This window comes from Aphelocoma coerulescens (genome assembly GCF_041296385.1).
Source record: "Aphelocoma coerulescens isolate FSJ_1873_10779 chromosome Z unlocalized genomic scaffold, UR_Acoe_1.0 ChrZ, whole genome shotgun sequence".
NCBI classification, from domain to species: Eukaryota; Metazoa; Chordata; class Aves; order Passeriformes; family Corvidae; genus Aphelocoma; species Aphelocoma coerulescens.
Genome location: NW_027184085.1, coordinates 20,495,761 through 20,512,947, shown reverse-complemented (window position 1 = coordinate 20,512,947; position 17,187 = coordinate 20,495,761). Strand labels below are relative to the sequence as shown.

The 17,187-nt window shown below is 35.0% G+C and overlaps 1 protein-coding gene across 3 annotated transcripts in view; it reads right to left on the bottom strand.

Moving 5' to 3' along the window:
- Positions 1-17,187, bottom strand: part of CWC27 (CWC27 spliceosome associated cyclophilin) — a 106,486-nt gene that overhangs the window by 18,110 nt on the left and 71,189 nt on the right. For all 3 annotated transcript variants that reach the window (XM_069000891.1, XM_069000892.1, XM_069000894.1), the window contains exons 11-13: positions 13,007-13,104; positions 2,943-3,052; positions 53-156 (exon numbers count right to left, since the gene is read on the bottom strand). In XM_069000891.1, the coding sequence (XP_068856992.1) occupies positions 53-156; positions 2,943-3,052; positions 13,007-13,104 (312 nt within the window). The remainder of the gene's footprint in view (positions 1-52; positions 157-2,942; positions 3,053-13,006; positions 13,105-17,187) is intronic.

Below are 17,187 nucleotides of genomic sequence, written 5' to 3'. Positions count from 1 at the left end.
ACAGTAGGATTTCTATTGGTAAAGACAGAAATCCAAACAAAGAAAAACTCACCATCCTTCATCATTATCTACGTCAGGTTCGGAAAGCTCATTTTCAGGAGTTTCTTCAATTGCCTGGGTTAACTTAGATTTAAATCGGTCCAACAATGCCAGTGTCTGAAATTAAACACATGGTTTTACAGAAGTTGTATATTTCTATGTTTCTACAGACCAACAGGCACACACAACATTTTTATTATTTTGAGAAAAAGTACAATGAGATTGATCTTTCATATGAATTCAGAAGAAACACTTTAGAGAGGGAAGTGAGAGAGCAAGAGGTGGTCGTGGGTGTGAGAGTGGGACTGCATAGAGAGCACCCATGGAGTGAGTGTGCAGGCAATGCTGAGGCAACAAGAGCAAGCAGGGAGCAGCCCATCAGGTGTGAAAAAGCACTTCTCTCACCATCTAGTGAAATAAAAATGCATATTTAAGGAAGAAAAACTAGTGGCTGCATACAGAATAAAACAGCTGATTAAATGACACTGCTGACAATGAATTTTATATTTACATGCTACTGTCCTCTTAAAGCAATCTACTGTATAAATTACAAACCATTCAAGCTTTGAAGACCCAGTTTAACTGATATTTATATACTTTATGTTGATGATCTTTTAAATTATGTGGGGGTATTGAAAAAATTTACCACTTTTGCCTCAAATAAAATGAACCACCTTAACTATTTCTGCAGGTGCAGGTTCTTATGCTGCATACATAAAGCTCATACTCATTTAAATTTGGTATTTTATTTTCAAACTGACATTGCCTGGTCTTTCAGGGACAATTAAGTGACCAAATCTCAGATGACACCTGAATATCATGCCATGGTTCTTGTTTCTCATCATCTGAAATGGGAGTTTGATTACACAAAAATTTTATGTCTGAGCCTTGTGATGGGAAAGGGGGCTCTTCAAAAAAAACCATAGAGCATATGAATAATTTGCACAGTCCACAGCTTTTTTTTGCTGATATTTGAGACATTCCTGAAAATGAAAGCATCAGGGAATAAGTGCCTAACTGAATTTATGTGGCAGGCTACATTTGATTTGTAGGTGATAGGTTGGCAACTTATGCTGTAAAACACCTCTGTATGGCTGTGTAGTTTTGTTTGGTCAAGTTTTTCAAATTTAAAAGAATAAAAACTAAACAAGAATAGAAAACAGAAATAGGAAATACCAGAAGTGTTCACTGGAATCAAATTTCCTTCTGGGAGCAATCTTAACTTGAGGAGTTTCCTGGCTTTTGAATTCTTTCAAAAACATATTTTAGCACTGCCAAGGGCAAATTTTGGGGGACTTTTTTTGCATTTACTTTCTTTATTTTCTGTCTAATCTTCTGTTTAAGATGAGAGAGAGGAAAGTTTTGAAGACATTTGGGCCTGCAAATCATTCTAGTTCTATAGCTTTCCCCACTATTGTAAACAAACACTGTACTTGCAACACCTGAAACAGCAAACCTTTGCCTAGGCCATCAGAAGGAAACAAACTGACCCTTTCAATATGAAATTGTGACCAAAAAAAGCCACATTCCTTGTGTCTTGTCTAATTTTCTCTGGTGTCAGCATTCCTGTGAACAGACCTGATGACAGAAATAATTCTGAAATATCTAAGTAGGCACTTTTGCAATGAGTCACTAGATGCTATACTGTGCTTCAAATAACTTTATAATTTGACCTTTGTAGAATAAGATGGCTAGGACTTCCATTATCCAGTATTTTAGGGAAACATACCTTTTCTCCTTCTTCCTTATTTGTTGCACTGAGGATGGAAAATAGTATTGTGCTGTAGGATCAGTTACAAGGGATGCAAGACTAGAAGAGGCTCTCCACAAGCGAAATGGATTACAAAGAACTTGATTAATTACTGTTGAATAGTTGCCAGCAAGGTTACATAAATAAAAATTAAGATCTACTAGAATACATATCCCTATCATCTCATTTTGTTTTCCTGTGATGTCCACGACAGGGCTGATGTAAATTAATTAGATGTAGTTTTAAGTCCCTTGATCCACACTGCCAACAGACCTTTAGTACTCTTTGATTCAAAGATAATGGGATGTTGAATGTACAAAGTTTCCATAAACTTCTTAGTTTAGAACTAAATCAGCTTGCTACATATATCAAGGTTTGCCAAATGCTGCTTTGAAGTTACTAAGCCTCAAGTTTCCAGTCTCTTCTAGATTCAACATGTGAACAGGAACATCGTCGTAGCTGAACTGACATGCATTGACAAACCAATGTGTTTGATGTACTGCACAGATTTTAAGTTGATGGTATTTCCACTTCATAGGCAGTTTCATATATTTAACCATTTCAGACTTTCCTATTTTAGAAAAAACAAATACTTTTGTAAAGCAAACCGTACTTTGCTCGTATTTGCCTACTAAAGTCTACAGACATCCTAACTAATTTTGAATAATAATTTTCATTGCATTTAAAAAAGATTCTCTTTTTACAGTACTTATAAACTATTTCTTTCATTTCATGACACCAAGAAGTACTGATGAATTTAATTTTTTTAAACCATAATTTAAAATGCTAAAAAACCCAGCTAGAATAAATGCAAGGCATATAAACTTCTGTCCCAGTGTTACCTTATGGCAAGGAAAGTGTAAGGTGAAGAAATGTGAACTCTCACAAATGTAATCACGGACTCCTCTTCATGACTAGCATTTCCTTCCAGAAGATTTTAGTAACTAAACTGGGAGCCCTTTCAGACACACATTGAAAATTCATTTTACCTGTTCACCTGGGTAATTAAAAGATTTATTCTTACAAATAATAACTTTCTTTTAATGGAAAATGAAACAACAGATTTTAAAACTTTGCTTTTATACAAATGAAGAGATAAACATATTCAGAACATTCTTCTGGATTTTTGTTGCCCAGGCTATCAAACTATTACCTGATCTTCACGGGAAACTCCTTTCTTTGGCTGTTGCTTTCGCTTGTCTTCATATTTTCTCTTCTCCTGAAGGTATTCCTCAACAACACTGTTTGGAGCAGGTTCCTCCTCTGAATAAGCAAACATACTTGGTTAAACAAATTTAATTTGGTTTCATGATTTAGTGTCTTTTTGGAGATAAAATACCAAGCAAAACACTCCCATAAAACATTTCAGTTGTACTGCTTTCTCAGCAGTAGAATGATTTGCTACTTACCGAAATGAAAAACACAACACTGTACCGGGCAGACAATGAGTCAAAAGATTTTTGTTTCAGTTATGTTTTATTATGGAGCCAGGGAAAGCAGGATAACAGAAATAAAACCTCTGATAAAAACTGCTGAAATTCCTTTAACAAGTTGACCTTAATTTCTGAAGATCTTTCTTGAAGCAGTTGAACCGTTATGTGTATTAATATTCTGTGACTATTTGTTAAAAAGTAGACAAATAACCTATAGAAAAATTCACAGTTTTCCTCTTTTGTAGGCTGAAGTAGCCACAAATCAAACCCTTGATCTTGCAATAGGGAAAAAACCCCTATTTTTAAAAGTAACATTTGAACTTTAAACAGAGTCCATCTTGTCAATCAGGAAAAAACTCTTTTTTATATAACAAAATGATATATGGATGAGTCAAGAGCTGCTCTTCTTTGTCTTTTTTAACAGTGTCTTCACTGCAAAGTATTCACTGTCCCATCAAATTATTTGTTAATAATTTAATGCGACAAAACCTGAATTGAAAATTGATCAATTCACATTCACATTTTCTTCTTGAATAGCATTAAGACATTGTACATACTGAATTACTATACTTGAAATTTATGTACACATATTTATGCAATTGTTATTCCTGGTAACAAACAGAAGAGTAAACCCTCTGAATGTCCATTGCAAATGATGAACAAAAATACTTTTGGAGAAAATTGTTTCAACAAATTTCAGGATATATAGCCTGATGAACACTGTATCTAAATGAATCTGTTGTTACCAGGTTTTTCAGATGACTGCTGACAGCTATATAGAAAAAGTATCTGATTCCAAACTAAATTTCTCTCACAACTGAAGTTTTCTATGAAGTTTATAAACACAGCACATTGTAATAAAAGGAAATAAATTTGTAATTATATATCTACATATATTTGTTTACGTATTTCTACAAATAAAATATCTTATTTCCTTTTTATCTTCATTTCTACATTGCATTTAAATAACATTTAAACTCTTTCTACATTGTATTTAAAGGGTACCAGGGAAAATAATCAAACTTACATAATACCATTCAGAGCTGGGTTTTTTTGCTGTTTTCCAGTTGATATGTTGGATATAATGATGAACAGAGTATGGCAGGTACCAGGAAGATAAAGAAAGAAAAATCCATCTTCCAGAATGAGCAAAATAGATAAATGCACACACACACACATTTAGGGATGATTAAACAGCTGCCATAAATCTGTCATAAAATCTCATGCAGCATAGTATAAGATGAACTGAGGAGAACAGAAGTACAGTATAAAACTACCACACATAATGACAAAACTCAGTATTTCCCCCTATAATGTCAATCTCTTCTACTAATTAAAAATCCCGTTCTTTATTCAAAACCAACCCCTTGTGAAAATAATGCATTCGTTTTTGCATAAATGCATGTATCCAAACTGTTGGCTATCTGGAAACAACATCATGTCTTCTTTTACTAACATTTAGCCCTAGATAAATAATTCCAACTACAAAACCATCTGCTTCCTTATTAAAAACAACCTTTCAGGTGACATTTACCTAAATGAGTGCTTTGAAAGGAATCGCATTTACCCCATGATCAATGTAATTGCCCATCTGTGAGAAGCAAAAGAACTGAGAAGAGTGTTCTTGAGTATGTATGAAAATGCCAGTCTCAAACTGGACACAAACATTTAAACCTGCAATCCACCCTTGATATACATATACTAAATTTTAAGATGTGATCCTTAGTCATATAAGTCTTTTGACTAAAATTTAGTTTAATGTAGTGCAGCTCAAATACAATGCTCATACAAAAAGGGTGAAATTCCCAAATTCCCCTTTTTGTAGTTTTTTTTTTGTTTTTTTTTGTTTGTTTGTGTATTTTTATCACACTCCTATGTGTGCCACATACTGTTAATACAAATCATTTAAATTTCAGTTAAAGCCTTCTTTTAAAATCGTTGTTTCTTGGGTCTTTGCCTGTCAGAGGTTTTCTAATCCTCAGCTTCATGCTCTCTGCCTCCTAGAAAAGCCTTTTCATAAGTAAGACAAAAGATAATCAGATCCACTTGAACTAACGTCAGAGTGAGTCAACCAAAAGAGCTGTGCACTTGTATGCATCATATTTTTGCATATTTCATTAAAATGACTTAAAGACAAACTTATATTTCTTCATGAAGTCCTACAACCTATCACTTAACATTGAAAGCAAGCAGCAGAACAGAAGGATTTTCAAGAGCCCTTAAGTCAATGGGTCATTAACACATTTTCAAACTTGAAACCACCAGTAATTTCAAAACCACAGAGTACTTTTGAATATAAATTATATATTCAGTTTTTGATAAGCAGGAATTATTTGATAAAGTTATTTTGTGTCTGACTGGTAATCAGCAAGTTAGAAAAAATGTCCAGAAGAGAGACTTGGTGGTAAGAAACATTTTAAATGTAAAAGTAGATTGCTGCCTACTATTCTGCAACCCAGATTCCCTGCAATTGTAACTGCAATTTTGCAGCTGAATTGAAAATAAGAGGAACAATAGCACTTTATGATGGACTTGACCTTCATATCAAGATAGACAAATTTAGGTCCAGTTTGCTGATTCAGCAAAAGTATAAGGATCATGACTTTGGTATTCATCTCCTTAATCTAAGAGGATTTATTCAGGCAAAAATTAATGAAAAATGACATGGATATACAGAAGCGGAATAAAAATTAAATTGAATTTAGGTATTGCAAGATGCAGAAGGTAATTTAAGTTACAGGAAATCTTGCAGACTTGTTCCATAGGAGGATCTCACCACAAAGAGTAAAAAGCATGAACAATAATTTCTTCTTTAGTTTGAACAAGCTGTTGTGTATATTCTGTCAGTAAGGAAGATGAGGGGAAAAAAAAAAGGAAAAAACCAAAAAGATAACCTTCCTTACTGAAAATATATTTCACCCTACTTTCAAAAGAATTTATAAGTACATTGCTAATTACATCAGCTAGCTTGGGTTGCTACCAAGAAAGTCTTCATCTTACTATGGCAAACACTTTATCATTTAAGTAATTTATTTTCTTTCAGACAGATTCTTCTATCCTGAAATTATGGCCAATACATGCCAACATGATGGTGTAATCTAACCTAAAACTTTGCGTTTGGGACATGTTTTACAATGATAATCTGAAACTACGAAGGAAATTCTGAAGTCTTTAAACCAGAAAGGAAGAGATTGATTTTAAAAAAATATGGAAGGCCTTATTTTGCTCACACTTAAATAAGGAACAGTTCAAATGATGTCAGCTTTTAACTAGAAAATGATAGAAGTGTAACAAAGACAAAACTTGATGCAAGGGCACTGAATGGAAATGAATGGATGGTTTAATGATGGATCAATTCCTAATAGGAAGTGAAACAGAAGAGAAAGCTTGATAATTTTAAGCTTAGTTCCAAAAGCATCTGGTAAATTTAACAACATAACAAACACTCAACAAAAGGTGTATCAGAAGTGCTCTATTTTTGAAAGTGCAATTTTAACTTCCACTTTATGGAAACCAAGAAATGTGAATTCTAATTCAGCTGGTGTGTGGTAGATCAGAACAGAATGATCACTGCTTTTGCTCACACTCATATTGCCCTGAAAGACAGGGCTCCGTTTCTAGAACTGCAAGTAGGGTAACTTTGCCTTTAAAAGCCCACCAGATAGGGTACAATTTCACACAAATACAGGTCTGAGAGTATGCATACAATTTTCCACAGTACAAACTTTTTTAAACAAACCTTGTAGTAATTATTGTCCTTGTAGTTAGAATCTGTATAAAATTCTGCAGGTATTTTTTCCTTCTTAGGAAAGAGATAATAAAGCTGTGTATAAAACACTTGTTGGAAAAAGAAGGGAATTTGGTTTGGTGAAGGTATTACCAGAAATACAGAAGAGCAGAAACAATACATATTGTGACAGAAAAACACATGCTGATTCTGAAGGTTTAATGTCACCATAAAAAAGGAAGAGCCTATTGCACTGAAAAGGATCAATGAAAGACTAGTTTAAGATTTTTCTTTGATGAGATACAACTAGCCTGAAGATTTTTACACACACTTAAGCATCTTACATCACGAATCATTCCTGATATGCTGAACTTCACAAATGTAATCCCATTAACTCTTGTAATGCAATTTTCTCATATGTAATCATGAGTTTATACAGAACTGAGGTAAGATAACAAGGAGAATGTACAAAGATACCAATATTAAAAGGTATCCCAGTTTACTTAGCAGGGTTTGTGTATGTTTTAAATGTGGTGGGCCCATACATTTTCCATGGTATCCAAAATACATTCTTTAGCAACTCAGATGACACATTTCATATGATAAAAGACCTACTGGACAGAAATGACAAGAAATGCATGGCTTAGCTAGAATAAGTATCAAGGGGGAAAAAACCTCAAAAACTTCTTGTCTGAAGTGAAAGAAATTATGATTGAATGTTTTGGTGAATTAAAATAAGAGGCCTAAAACACATTCCTGTATTAGTTCAGTATATTCCACTTTCAGCTCATCAATATTCAGTTTATATTGCATTCTTTTGGAATTGTAGAGGTATGCAGTACTGATTTTAAAAATCTTACTGAGATGAAATCTTAAAAAGAGAAGCTGTTTTTGTTCCAAACCAAATAAAATCTTTACAAATTACAAAAGAAATTCTAATATGCCATAATATTTCAGGAATTAAAATGGAATTCCTATCAGAAGTTACAAATACAGAACTTAGAGACACTTTAGATAATTAAAAACCAAGACAAATAACTCACTTCTTCCAGAATTAGGAAAAAAAAATATTACAGTTTTAAATACTATATATATGAAACTTAAAACACTATAGTTTAGTGTAAAGTAGTGTAAGAATTAATAAACCAGAAAAAAAAAAGGAAATAATTTTATGCTTGAAAGAATTAGTAACATCCTCTCCTGTATATTTTTGCTTAGGACTAGTTCTACTAGCGGATTTATTTGCACCTTCAAGAACTGTTCAGTTACTGTTGCTATAGCTCCGGCCTGCCTAAGATCCTAAAGAGCCACTGTTTGCCAAGAAGTTAGGTAAGAGTCAGGAAATATTTAGCAACTGTGAACAACTGAATAGATTCGTTTACAGAATGAGCTTCCAGGGCTGGACTGATTACTAGATTTTCAGTTTGCTACAGTGAAAAAAGAAACAGTTCTAGAACAAACCTACTAGTTCATTTAGCCAACTCAAATAATAAAATCTTAGAATTCCTAGAGCTTCAAAACACTTATTTGAAAGACCAGAGCAGATTTGCAAAACAGGGTGAACTGCAAGTTTCGAGTAAATCCTTTCTGAACTTCGGTAGCTTTTAGGCACATGGTCCTAGTCTAAAGTGCAGTTAATTTTCCAATGTCAGTGGATTTTGAGTACACATTTAAGATTACTACTAAAATCAAAGCTGGTTTAACAGTGAGGTTTTGTCTTCTGCTTCTGCAGACAGAGAGACAAGAGGAAAAAAGCATTCACTTTAGCGGGAAGGGGACTGCATAGTGATGTTGGGTACTAGGAGATTAAATGTAAAAAACCATGTAAATAGACAAAGAAAAAGTTTTGCAAAGGTCACAAATTCAAGATGGATACTTTTATACAATGCAGCTCTCCTGCATATACGGAAAAAATCTTCATACTTAATGCATTTATGCTGCAAAGTTCCCAAACCATCAAGATTTGGATGTTGTTATTTTCAGAGTGTTCTGAAGGGTGCAAAATTCAAGTCCCGGACTTCAAGAAAGCATCTTTCCATGTAACACAGGGCTTAATTCTTTGAGTGCCCCTGACATTACCCAAACTTTGTAATACAACAGAAATAAAATATAATCTTACACTGGCATCTTTACTTGATTTTGAAAATTTTCTAAACATTTCAATCATTTGATTACCGTATCACAATTAAAAACAAAGCAGAAAACACTGCATGCCTCAGTAGAATTCTTACACTTGAATGTTGTTTTTTACATCAGTTGTTAGGTTTCCCTGCTCTGACAGTATATTACAGCTTTTCTGTTTTCTCATGTGTGTGTGACAATTAAATTTCACCACAAATTATTCAACAGCTTACAAAAATGTTCTAACAAGAAAAACTAAAATGTTACTTCCTAAATACTACTACTATTTAAAACCAATATACAGTTAAACAACTGGGCAGATGCTGTATGTCTAAAGCAGATTTCAGAGAAGTACATTCCCAGGTTTACTCTACAGAACTTTGAAAAGTGTATCTTTTTTGAGTATTTGACCAAGTACCTCAAAATGCTGAAGTAATTCAGCACTCAAATTATAGTGTTTGATGTAATTTCTGGCATCACTACAACAAATGTCACATAAAAGAAAAACATCTTATTTAAAGTAAGGTCTTGACAGCAGTCTGGCATAGTCGACAATACCACTCACAAATTGGAAGACTGGTTATAATCAAACATGTACGGAGGGAACTATTTTTTTCCTCTGACCTCTTGAAACAATGTAAACACTTAAATTTTCACTCTCCGATCTTTCTTAATTAATCTAATCTCTGAATACAGAAAAATATTAGGTAAGCACAATATGAACAATTTGAAGAAGCGATACTAAATGTGATGCCAACACTAATAAAGATCTGTGCAGTGGACTTAAAATAAATGTGTCATGCTGCCATCCCTTCCTTAGCATCCTCTCAGAAATAGACCCAATCCTGCCCAGTATGACCTAAGCCTTATTCTCACCATTTTGTGATCTTCAGTGAATTTTTCCCACAACGGTTCCAGATTTTGGCTGAGATTTAGCGTTTATTAATCAAGCACAGAATCATATTAATGTGGTTACATAGCCTCTGAACTAACATTTTTTCCTAATGCAACCAGCTCAAAGCATAGGCAGACACACTGCAAGTGTCTGCACCATCTGCACAGACATACCTGAGACAGCATGACACAACTCACTCTCCATCCCACACTCCCCAAGAGCATAGGCAGAGAACAATGGAAAAATCTCCTGCTACTTACACATCAATTTCATGATAGAAGCATTTTTTAAATAGACACAATTTTTTATATGTAAACTAATGTGGAATAGGTAAACTATTATACATTTAGCAGACTGTCTTCCATGTTGACAGCTCTATTGTAGTGATGAAAATTCAGACCAATAAATATAAAATGACTAAGTGAACTAAGTGAAATATATGAAATGCTTTTAACTTTGAAGCAAAATTACTTATTTGGTGCAACACTTCAACTCTGTTAGAGTTCATTATGTTCAAGATAAAGTGTTTCTAAAGTCTATTCTATTATTCCTCAGTCGTAAATTCTGTTTCACAATAAAGGTATGCTTCATTCCTTTGACTAAACACCTCTAAATACTTAAGATTCCATCCTTCCATCCTACTCCCTACATAAATTACATGTATTTTCAAGTATCTCGTAATAAACCTGTCCACATAGTGTTCTGCTAGTTTTGGGTGGTTTTGTCCATTTTTATCAAATTGTTCCTTATCTTTTTTGGTGGTACAATACTGGGAACTGAGTGCAATAATACAGCTGCACTTTTACTGCATTGTAGCAACAACCACAGTGACAGCCACATCACAGAGTAAATTAATGTTCAGTTTGTTTTCTAGTACAAACCTGAAATCTTTCACTACATTTTCATTAATAATTTTATCCCTCACTACTTGCATCTCATTTAACATCCTTTTAATTTTACCTTAAATTCTAGAATATGTTTACTTTTAAGATTTTTATTTAGGCACTCCAATAACTAGTTCAATAGGTTCTTTCCTGCCATCTATTTTTCTCAACAGGTACTGGAACAAACCCCTCCATATCACAAAAAGGAAAATCAAGATTATTCAAAATTATTTTTACCATTAGCTGTTACCTGTGGATTTTCAATTGATTTATGTCCTGCCTGCTATTTATTTCAAAGAAAATACAAGCCAACCCCACCAACCTTGATGCTCCCTTTGCTTGAATAAAAGGTATCCTTCCAAACTGTACCACAGTAGTAACTATTGCCCAAGTATTATTTTAGTCTGTCACTGTAAAGGTGAATTTCCTCAAATTACAAAGTCCACTGACTTAACTGGCATCAGAACAGGAATTAGTTTAAGCAATAGTGTAAGAACTATTTATCATATATGTACAATTTATCATATATGTACATAAGAACTACACTTTACCTTTAAACTATACCTCTACTCACAGATTTTTTTTACATGGCTCATGACAGCATTCATTATTTTGCCAGTGAGAGATTATATTCATTCAGTGATTCCTACAACATTTTCAGAGTCAGCAATTTTTAACATCTGGTGCCAGATTTCATATACAAGTTCATGATACTGTATTTTTTATTTCGTCAAAATGGTGCTGATCAAGCTCACCTGTTATTCAAAAGAGTCCATGAGTTTTTCTAAAACTTATGTTATACTTTCTACCACTCTTGTAAATTGTGTGTTACCTGAATTTTTTAAAAAATAATTTCATATTTTCTTTCAGATTTCTGTGATACTGAGAACTGAACTACAAATCCACTCTAAAAATGTGTCTTGCAACTCCAGAATGTTTAAAGACACTTTTTTGTTTCTTCAGTTTGGCTAAAAAGAGGTGCTACATCCATCTGGACTAAAATGTGCACCTTACTTACTATTATAAACTTAGCAATCTATAAACATTTTAAAAGAAAGGGAATATAAAAACTATCTGACAAAGAAGTGGGCAGCTGAAGATCCCATTTTGCTAAGATTTAAGGAAAATAAATATGGTAGTGACTTTCGGAATTTGAGTTCCATTGGCGTCCTAAGATACCTACAAGTTTGAAGTCAATAGTTTCGAGTTCAAAGTTAACCATCTACATTTTAAGAACGCTTCCAAGTCAGAAAGTCAGGAAGACTCAGCAAATCAGAGGTCATGTTGAGGTCACTGAGGCAACAGCTGAGCCAGCTGCTGGGCCAGAGAGCCCCAAAATAGGAAAGGCCTGCTGATGGAAAAACTCAAGATATTTGACATACCACTCCCACCTTTGTGTGAGTAAAGGAAAAGCCTCTCCCACAATTCCTTGCGGACAAAATGTAACCTTTCACACACCCAGACTCTGGTTGAAGAAAACTCCTCTCCCAGCAGCCTGTGTGGTTGCATACCTGACCGGTTCCCGCACTCTGCCCCTTCCCTCTGCTCAATGGTTCCCTTCCCTGGTCCTGCCTGTGTACCGCCCCCGTGCCCTCAGATCACTGGCCCTGTGACCCTTTGTAAACCTGAGCACGAACACTGGGGCCTCTCTCGCACCTGGTCCTCTCTGCGGAGGATGAAATAAACCTCGTCTGTGGAACGCGCCACGCAGAGGGCCCTCCTTGACTCCTTATCTCTGGTAATATTGAGCTGTCTGCGTTGAGTGTGTGTGTGTGTCCTCAGCGCTAAACATCTGCGGGGCTGAAAGGAGAAGCTTGCTAGTGGCTATACTGCTGCACCCGAGCGGTCTTGCGCTGACGGTTTTGGGGAACACAGCAGCGATCTCCCTATCACCCTAACACCACACACTCCTATAAGGTCACAGCACAGATGTAACTAAAGAACCCTTAGAAGGAGAAATACTACCTGATTTGAAAGAACAAATGCTACTTGTACCATTTCCTTACATACTGGCATCATTACATTACTAATTCCTAAGGAAAGAAAAGAAAAATCTACATTTCAACAATAGAGTCTATATTTATGTACACAGAACACAAAACCAAAAAAACCTTTAAAACCAGAATGTTAACTGGAGATCTACAGAAAACCTCTTACCTTCTTTTTCTTTTGGTCTTAAAGCTCTTTCTTCTTTTTTCTGCTTTGCTTCCAGCAGTTCGCGTTTCAGCTGTCGTGCTTCCTTCCGTAGCTCTTCACTGCAAAGAGAAATATTTACAAGAATATAATCTTCTGTGATGTATAATCACTCAGAAGAAACAGAATTGAAGTGAATGGGCAGTAGATTTTTGATACAAACAAAGAGAAGGTACAGACTCACTGATGCTAAGAACATGGCTTAAAAATTAATTAGGACCTCAGAGAGTCCATATTTTCATTAGCAGGGATAACAAAAGAACATAAGTCTTACTTTAAGACCCTAATAGAAATAGGCCAAGGAAATGAATAATAAAACAAGGAATCTGCATCTGAATTTTACTTTAACATTCTAATTAGCCATGAGAACCACACAAAGATAATCTGGAACAGAGGCACTGCCAAATAAATATTGCACGTTTTAAAATTCTGTTTACTCAAGTAAAATCTTAGTATCCTGGATTTTTCGGCTGGACAAGCAATGCAGTTTTTCAGCAACAAAGACATGAAATGTATGTAAGCATATACTATTAAGATATGAAAATTAATTTAATTCTACAAATTTTACAAAAACCTTATGTGATAACACTAGGAAGAAGAAACTAAAATTTGCAAGTCATTGTGCCAATATCAAATGGAATATTGGTCTTCACAGAATCACAGGTTGTAAGGGACCTCTGAAGATCAGCCAGTCCAGGTTCCTTGTTCAAATGAGGGCTAAATAGAAGAGGTTGCTGAGAGTACTGTCCAGTCAGGTTTTGACTGTCCAAAAATGGAGACTCCAAAATATCTCTGGGAACTACTTCTTAACTTCCCTCAGTCCAAAAGAAACTCTTCTGTAAATTGAATTTAAATTTAATTTCAGCTCGTGCCTATTTGTATCCATGTATCCATCTAATGGTTACATGTGCAAAAGAACTGATAATTAATTCAAAATTTTCAGGTGTTAGAATTTTTATTTTGCGCTTAAATTTTTTTTTTAAATTTTAAATCAAGTCCTGATTGATTTAGATTTCATCACAATCAAAGAATTGCAGAAATTATTACAATGCAGGAACATGACATGCAAGCATTTCCCTGCAGCTGTTTTATGTACCTCAATTTTCATCTGTAATACCATGACTAACTACAGCCTTTTCTAAGCAAAAGACTTGGAACTGTTGGATGACTGCTTTTGATTTTGTTATTTGTATGTATGCACAAACACAGAGCTTGTGAAAAGCACTAGCAAAGAACACTGTCACTGTAAAGTTATTCAGTCAACCACAGCAGTAGGTCTTAATTTTCAACAGCATGGCAGAAATTACACTAAGACAGATTTAACAGGTTTTACGTAAAACTACAGTTCTACTTTTCCACCTGAGCAGAAAATCATAGGGGAAAAAAGAGATAAAAAGATATTTTTAATCCAAGTAACTCCACTGCTTTCTATAAACTGGGGATAGTAAACAAACATCATTAAGCAAGCATGCATTGTAAACAAGATGTATTCCCATAGTAATATAGTATACTGTAACATTTTCTTATTGAAGTTGCACAGCAGGAACAACACATGTCAATAAAAGGTTGTATGTTTAAAATATTTAGAGTGCCAGACAGTGACAGCAACACAGAGAGAGTGGATTACAAATGGCATCTGGGAATAACAAGAGCCTAGCAGATCAGAAGTTTCCTGTAAGAGGGACCCACTTTCTCTTAATTAGCCAAACACTGTTGCAGCATGAACAATGAACTAGCTAGTGACAACTATTCAGCTCCACCACTCCAGTTTTTTCCCCAGTGGAAAGAGGTTTTAGTACAGAACACAGAAGGTCTTAATTCTTAGTAAGTCTAACTCCAAAATGTTTTTTCAAGCTCTTTCTATGATCAGTACCAGGTCAACAAACTACTTTGATACTTGGCTCTTTACAGACTCCACACTGCATATTTTTTATTCCTATACTCACTTTGCCAAATTAGGTTGATGAGAAGGGCAATACAAGAAGGCTTCATGCTAAAAAGGAAGTCACAAGAACTGGCTGATAGGAAAGCCAGACTACATTCACAAACCACATTCACTGGAACAGAACTAGGAATGACTCCTGACTTTGTTAACAGGAAAATGTCGAACTGAAAAGGCAGAGCAGAATCAAAGTAAGGGACTACAGTCTGTACCTGTCCCTTTCATCTCTGAAGCATAGGTCTTTGCGTGCAGTAAATTTGCATTCGGGTTTTGTATAACATAGCTGTTGGTTTTTGTAATCAATTATGTAGGTGCCTGCTATCCCTGAAAAGTTTCTGTTGCTATAAAAGCATAGCCCTCTCTGTTCCATCCTTGTCTCATTGCTCCCTTGATTCCACAGCTACACTGCAGGCTCGTCTCTTCCTCTTCCTTCCTGCTTCTTCCTCTACTTCCAAGTTCCTGCAGCCTGGAAACAGTTCTTCCACTTCCTACACACAGAGGTACTGCCAGAACAGATGTAACCTTCCTCTGCAGAAGACTGAAAAGGATCTAACCAAATGGTTCATAACTCCCGAATTTTCAGATTCTACTCAGAAGAATGAAATTATTTTATCTAGAAAATTTATATTGAAATAAGTCTAGGATTCCCTTTGAATTTCTGGTTCAGCTGTGGCTTGGTTTGATAGGACTGTGAACAGTGAACTGATAGAAACTCCAGAAGTTAAGAACTATGAGTACTTGGGTAACTTTGGGCTGAAATTTAGTTACACCCTAAAGACACTATGTATGTTGAAGGCATCAGCTTTCCTAGTAAACCATCTGAATGCATGATCAAGAAACAACAACTTAACATTGTTAATTATGGTCAGCATAATGTCTGACTTCCCTTTAGCACATTAATTCATACTTTTTTAAAAGAGTTCTTTTTGAAAAGAAACATTCACTTTAATCACTTCTGTCTACTTCAGAACTCCCTGCAGTATTTCCTCAGCCCTTCTGAAGATGGACTTCAGAATCAGATACACTGATGAGTTTCAGCTTTCCTGCAAGTCTCTGTTGGTGGCGTACTTTGAGTTCCTAACTCAAAAAGGAACATAAGGTCATCACTGCACTGGACACCCATTTCCCATAATGACTCTCAATTTACCTCTTAGTCACTTCTTTCCAAAATGTCATTCAGCAGTTGTACTGTCCTGCAGCTACAACCTACGTTTTTGATTTCCAGCTGTAAAACATAGCATTGAGTTATGTTACAAGGGTATTTTTATTGTATTGTGCCAACTTAGGTATTAAATTCAAATTATTTGTAATAGTTTATTCACATGTACTCTATTATTTTCTTATAAGGACTTTTAAAAAATAAAAGTAAGAATGCCAGTGGCTTTCAAATAAATGATACAAATCTACCTGTACTATAAACACTATAGAAGCTCAATTATTTCTCTAAATCAGGAAGTCAACACTCTCTGAACCTGTGTCATATCATTCCCTATCTCAAGTTTTCCCAAAAGGCAATATAGTTATCTACTACCTACAAAATCACACTAACTAGCATTAATTTTAACTTTTGTAATTTTTTTCTTTTTTTTTTTTTTCTGTAGAGTGTACTGAACCACTCTATTATACCTGCTTAGGAGTGAAGGAAGGCTAACTTGCCTTCATTTCTCTGTACCATACCTATCACCAAGATCAGACTACGAAATAGTAGTTCTGTTCTTTGAATTCTTGTAGTTTTCCAACTTTTATTAAAATGAACATTAGTAGAGCAGAAAGCATTACATGTTCACCAAAGTTCTTAAGTTAGCTAGCCCTATTTCTGAAAACAGTTAATCTTAAAAGATGGTGGAGGAGGGGTTTGAGAACAGCCCTACTGAGAAGGACTGGGGGATGCTCATGGATCAGCACATGGCCATGACCCAGCAGTGTACACTCAAAGCCCAGGAAGCCAACTGTGTCCTAGGCTGCATCAAAAGCAGTGTGGCCAGCAGAGAGATGGAGGTCATTTTCTGCAGTTATCTTCTTAACAACATATTATTGTTAAGAATATTCAGATATTCCCATCCACTGATGACAAATCTCAGTAGATGCTAAAATTCATTCAATGCTGATATTTCAATCACAAAGTGCTGGAAAACTTTGCATTCTATGCATTTCCAAATCTACCCCAATTCCAGTCTAAACTTCACTACAATTTAGAGTATTC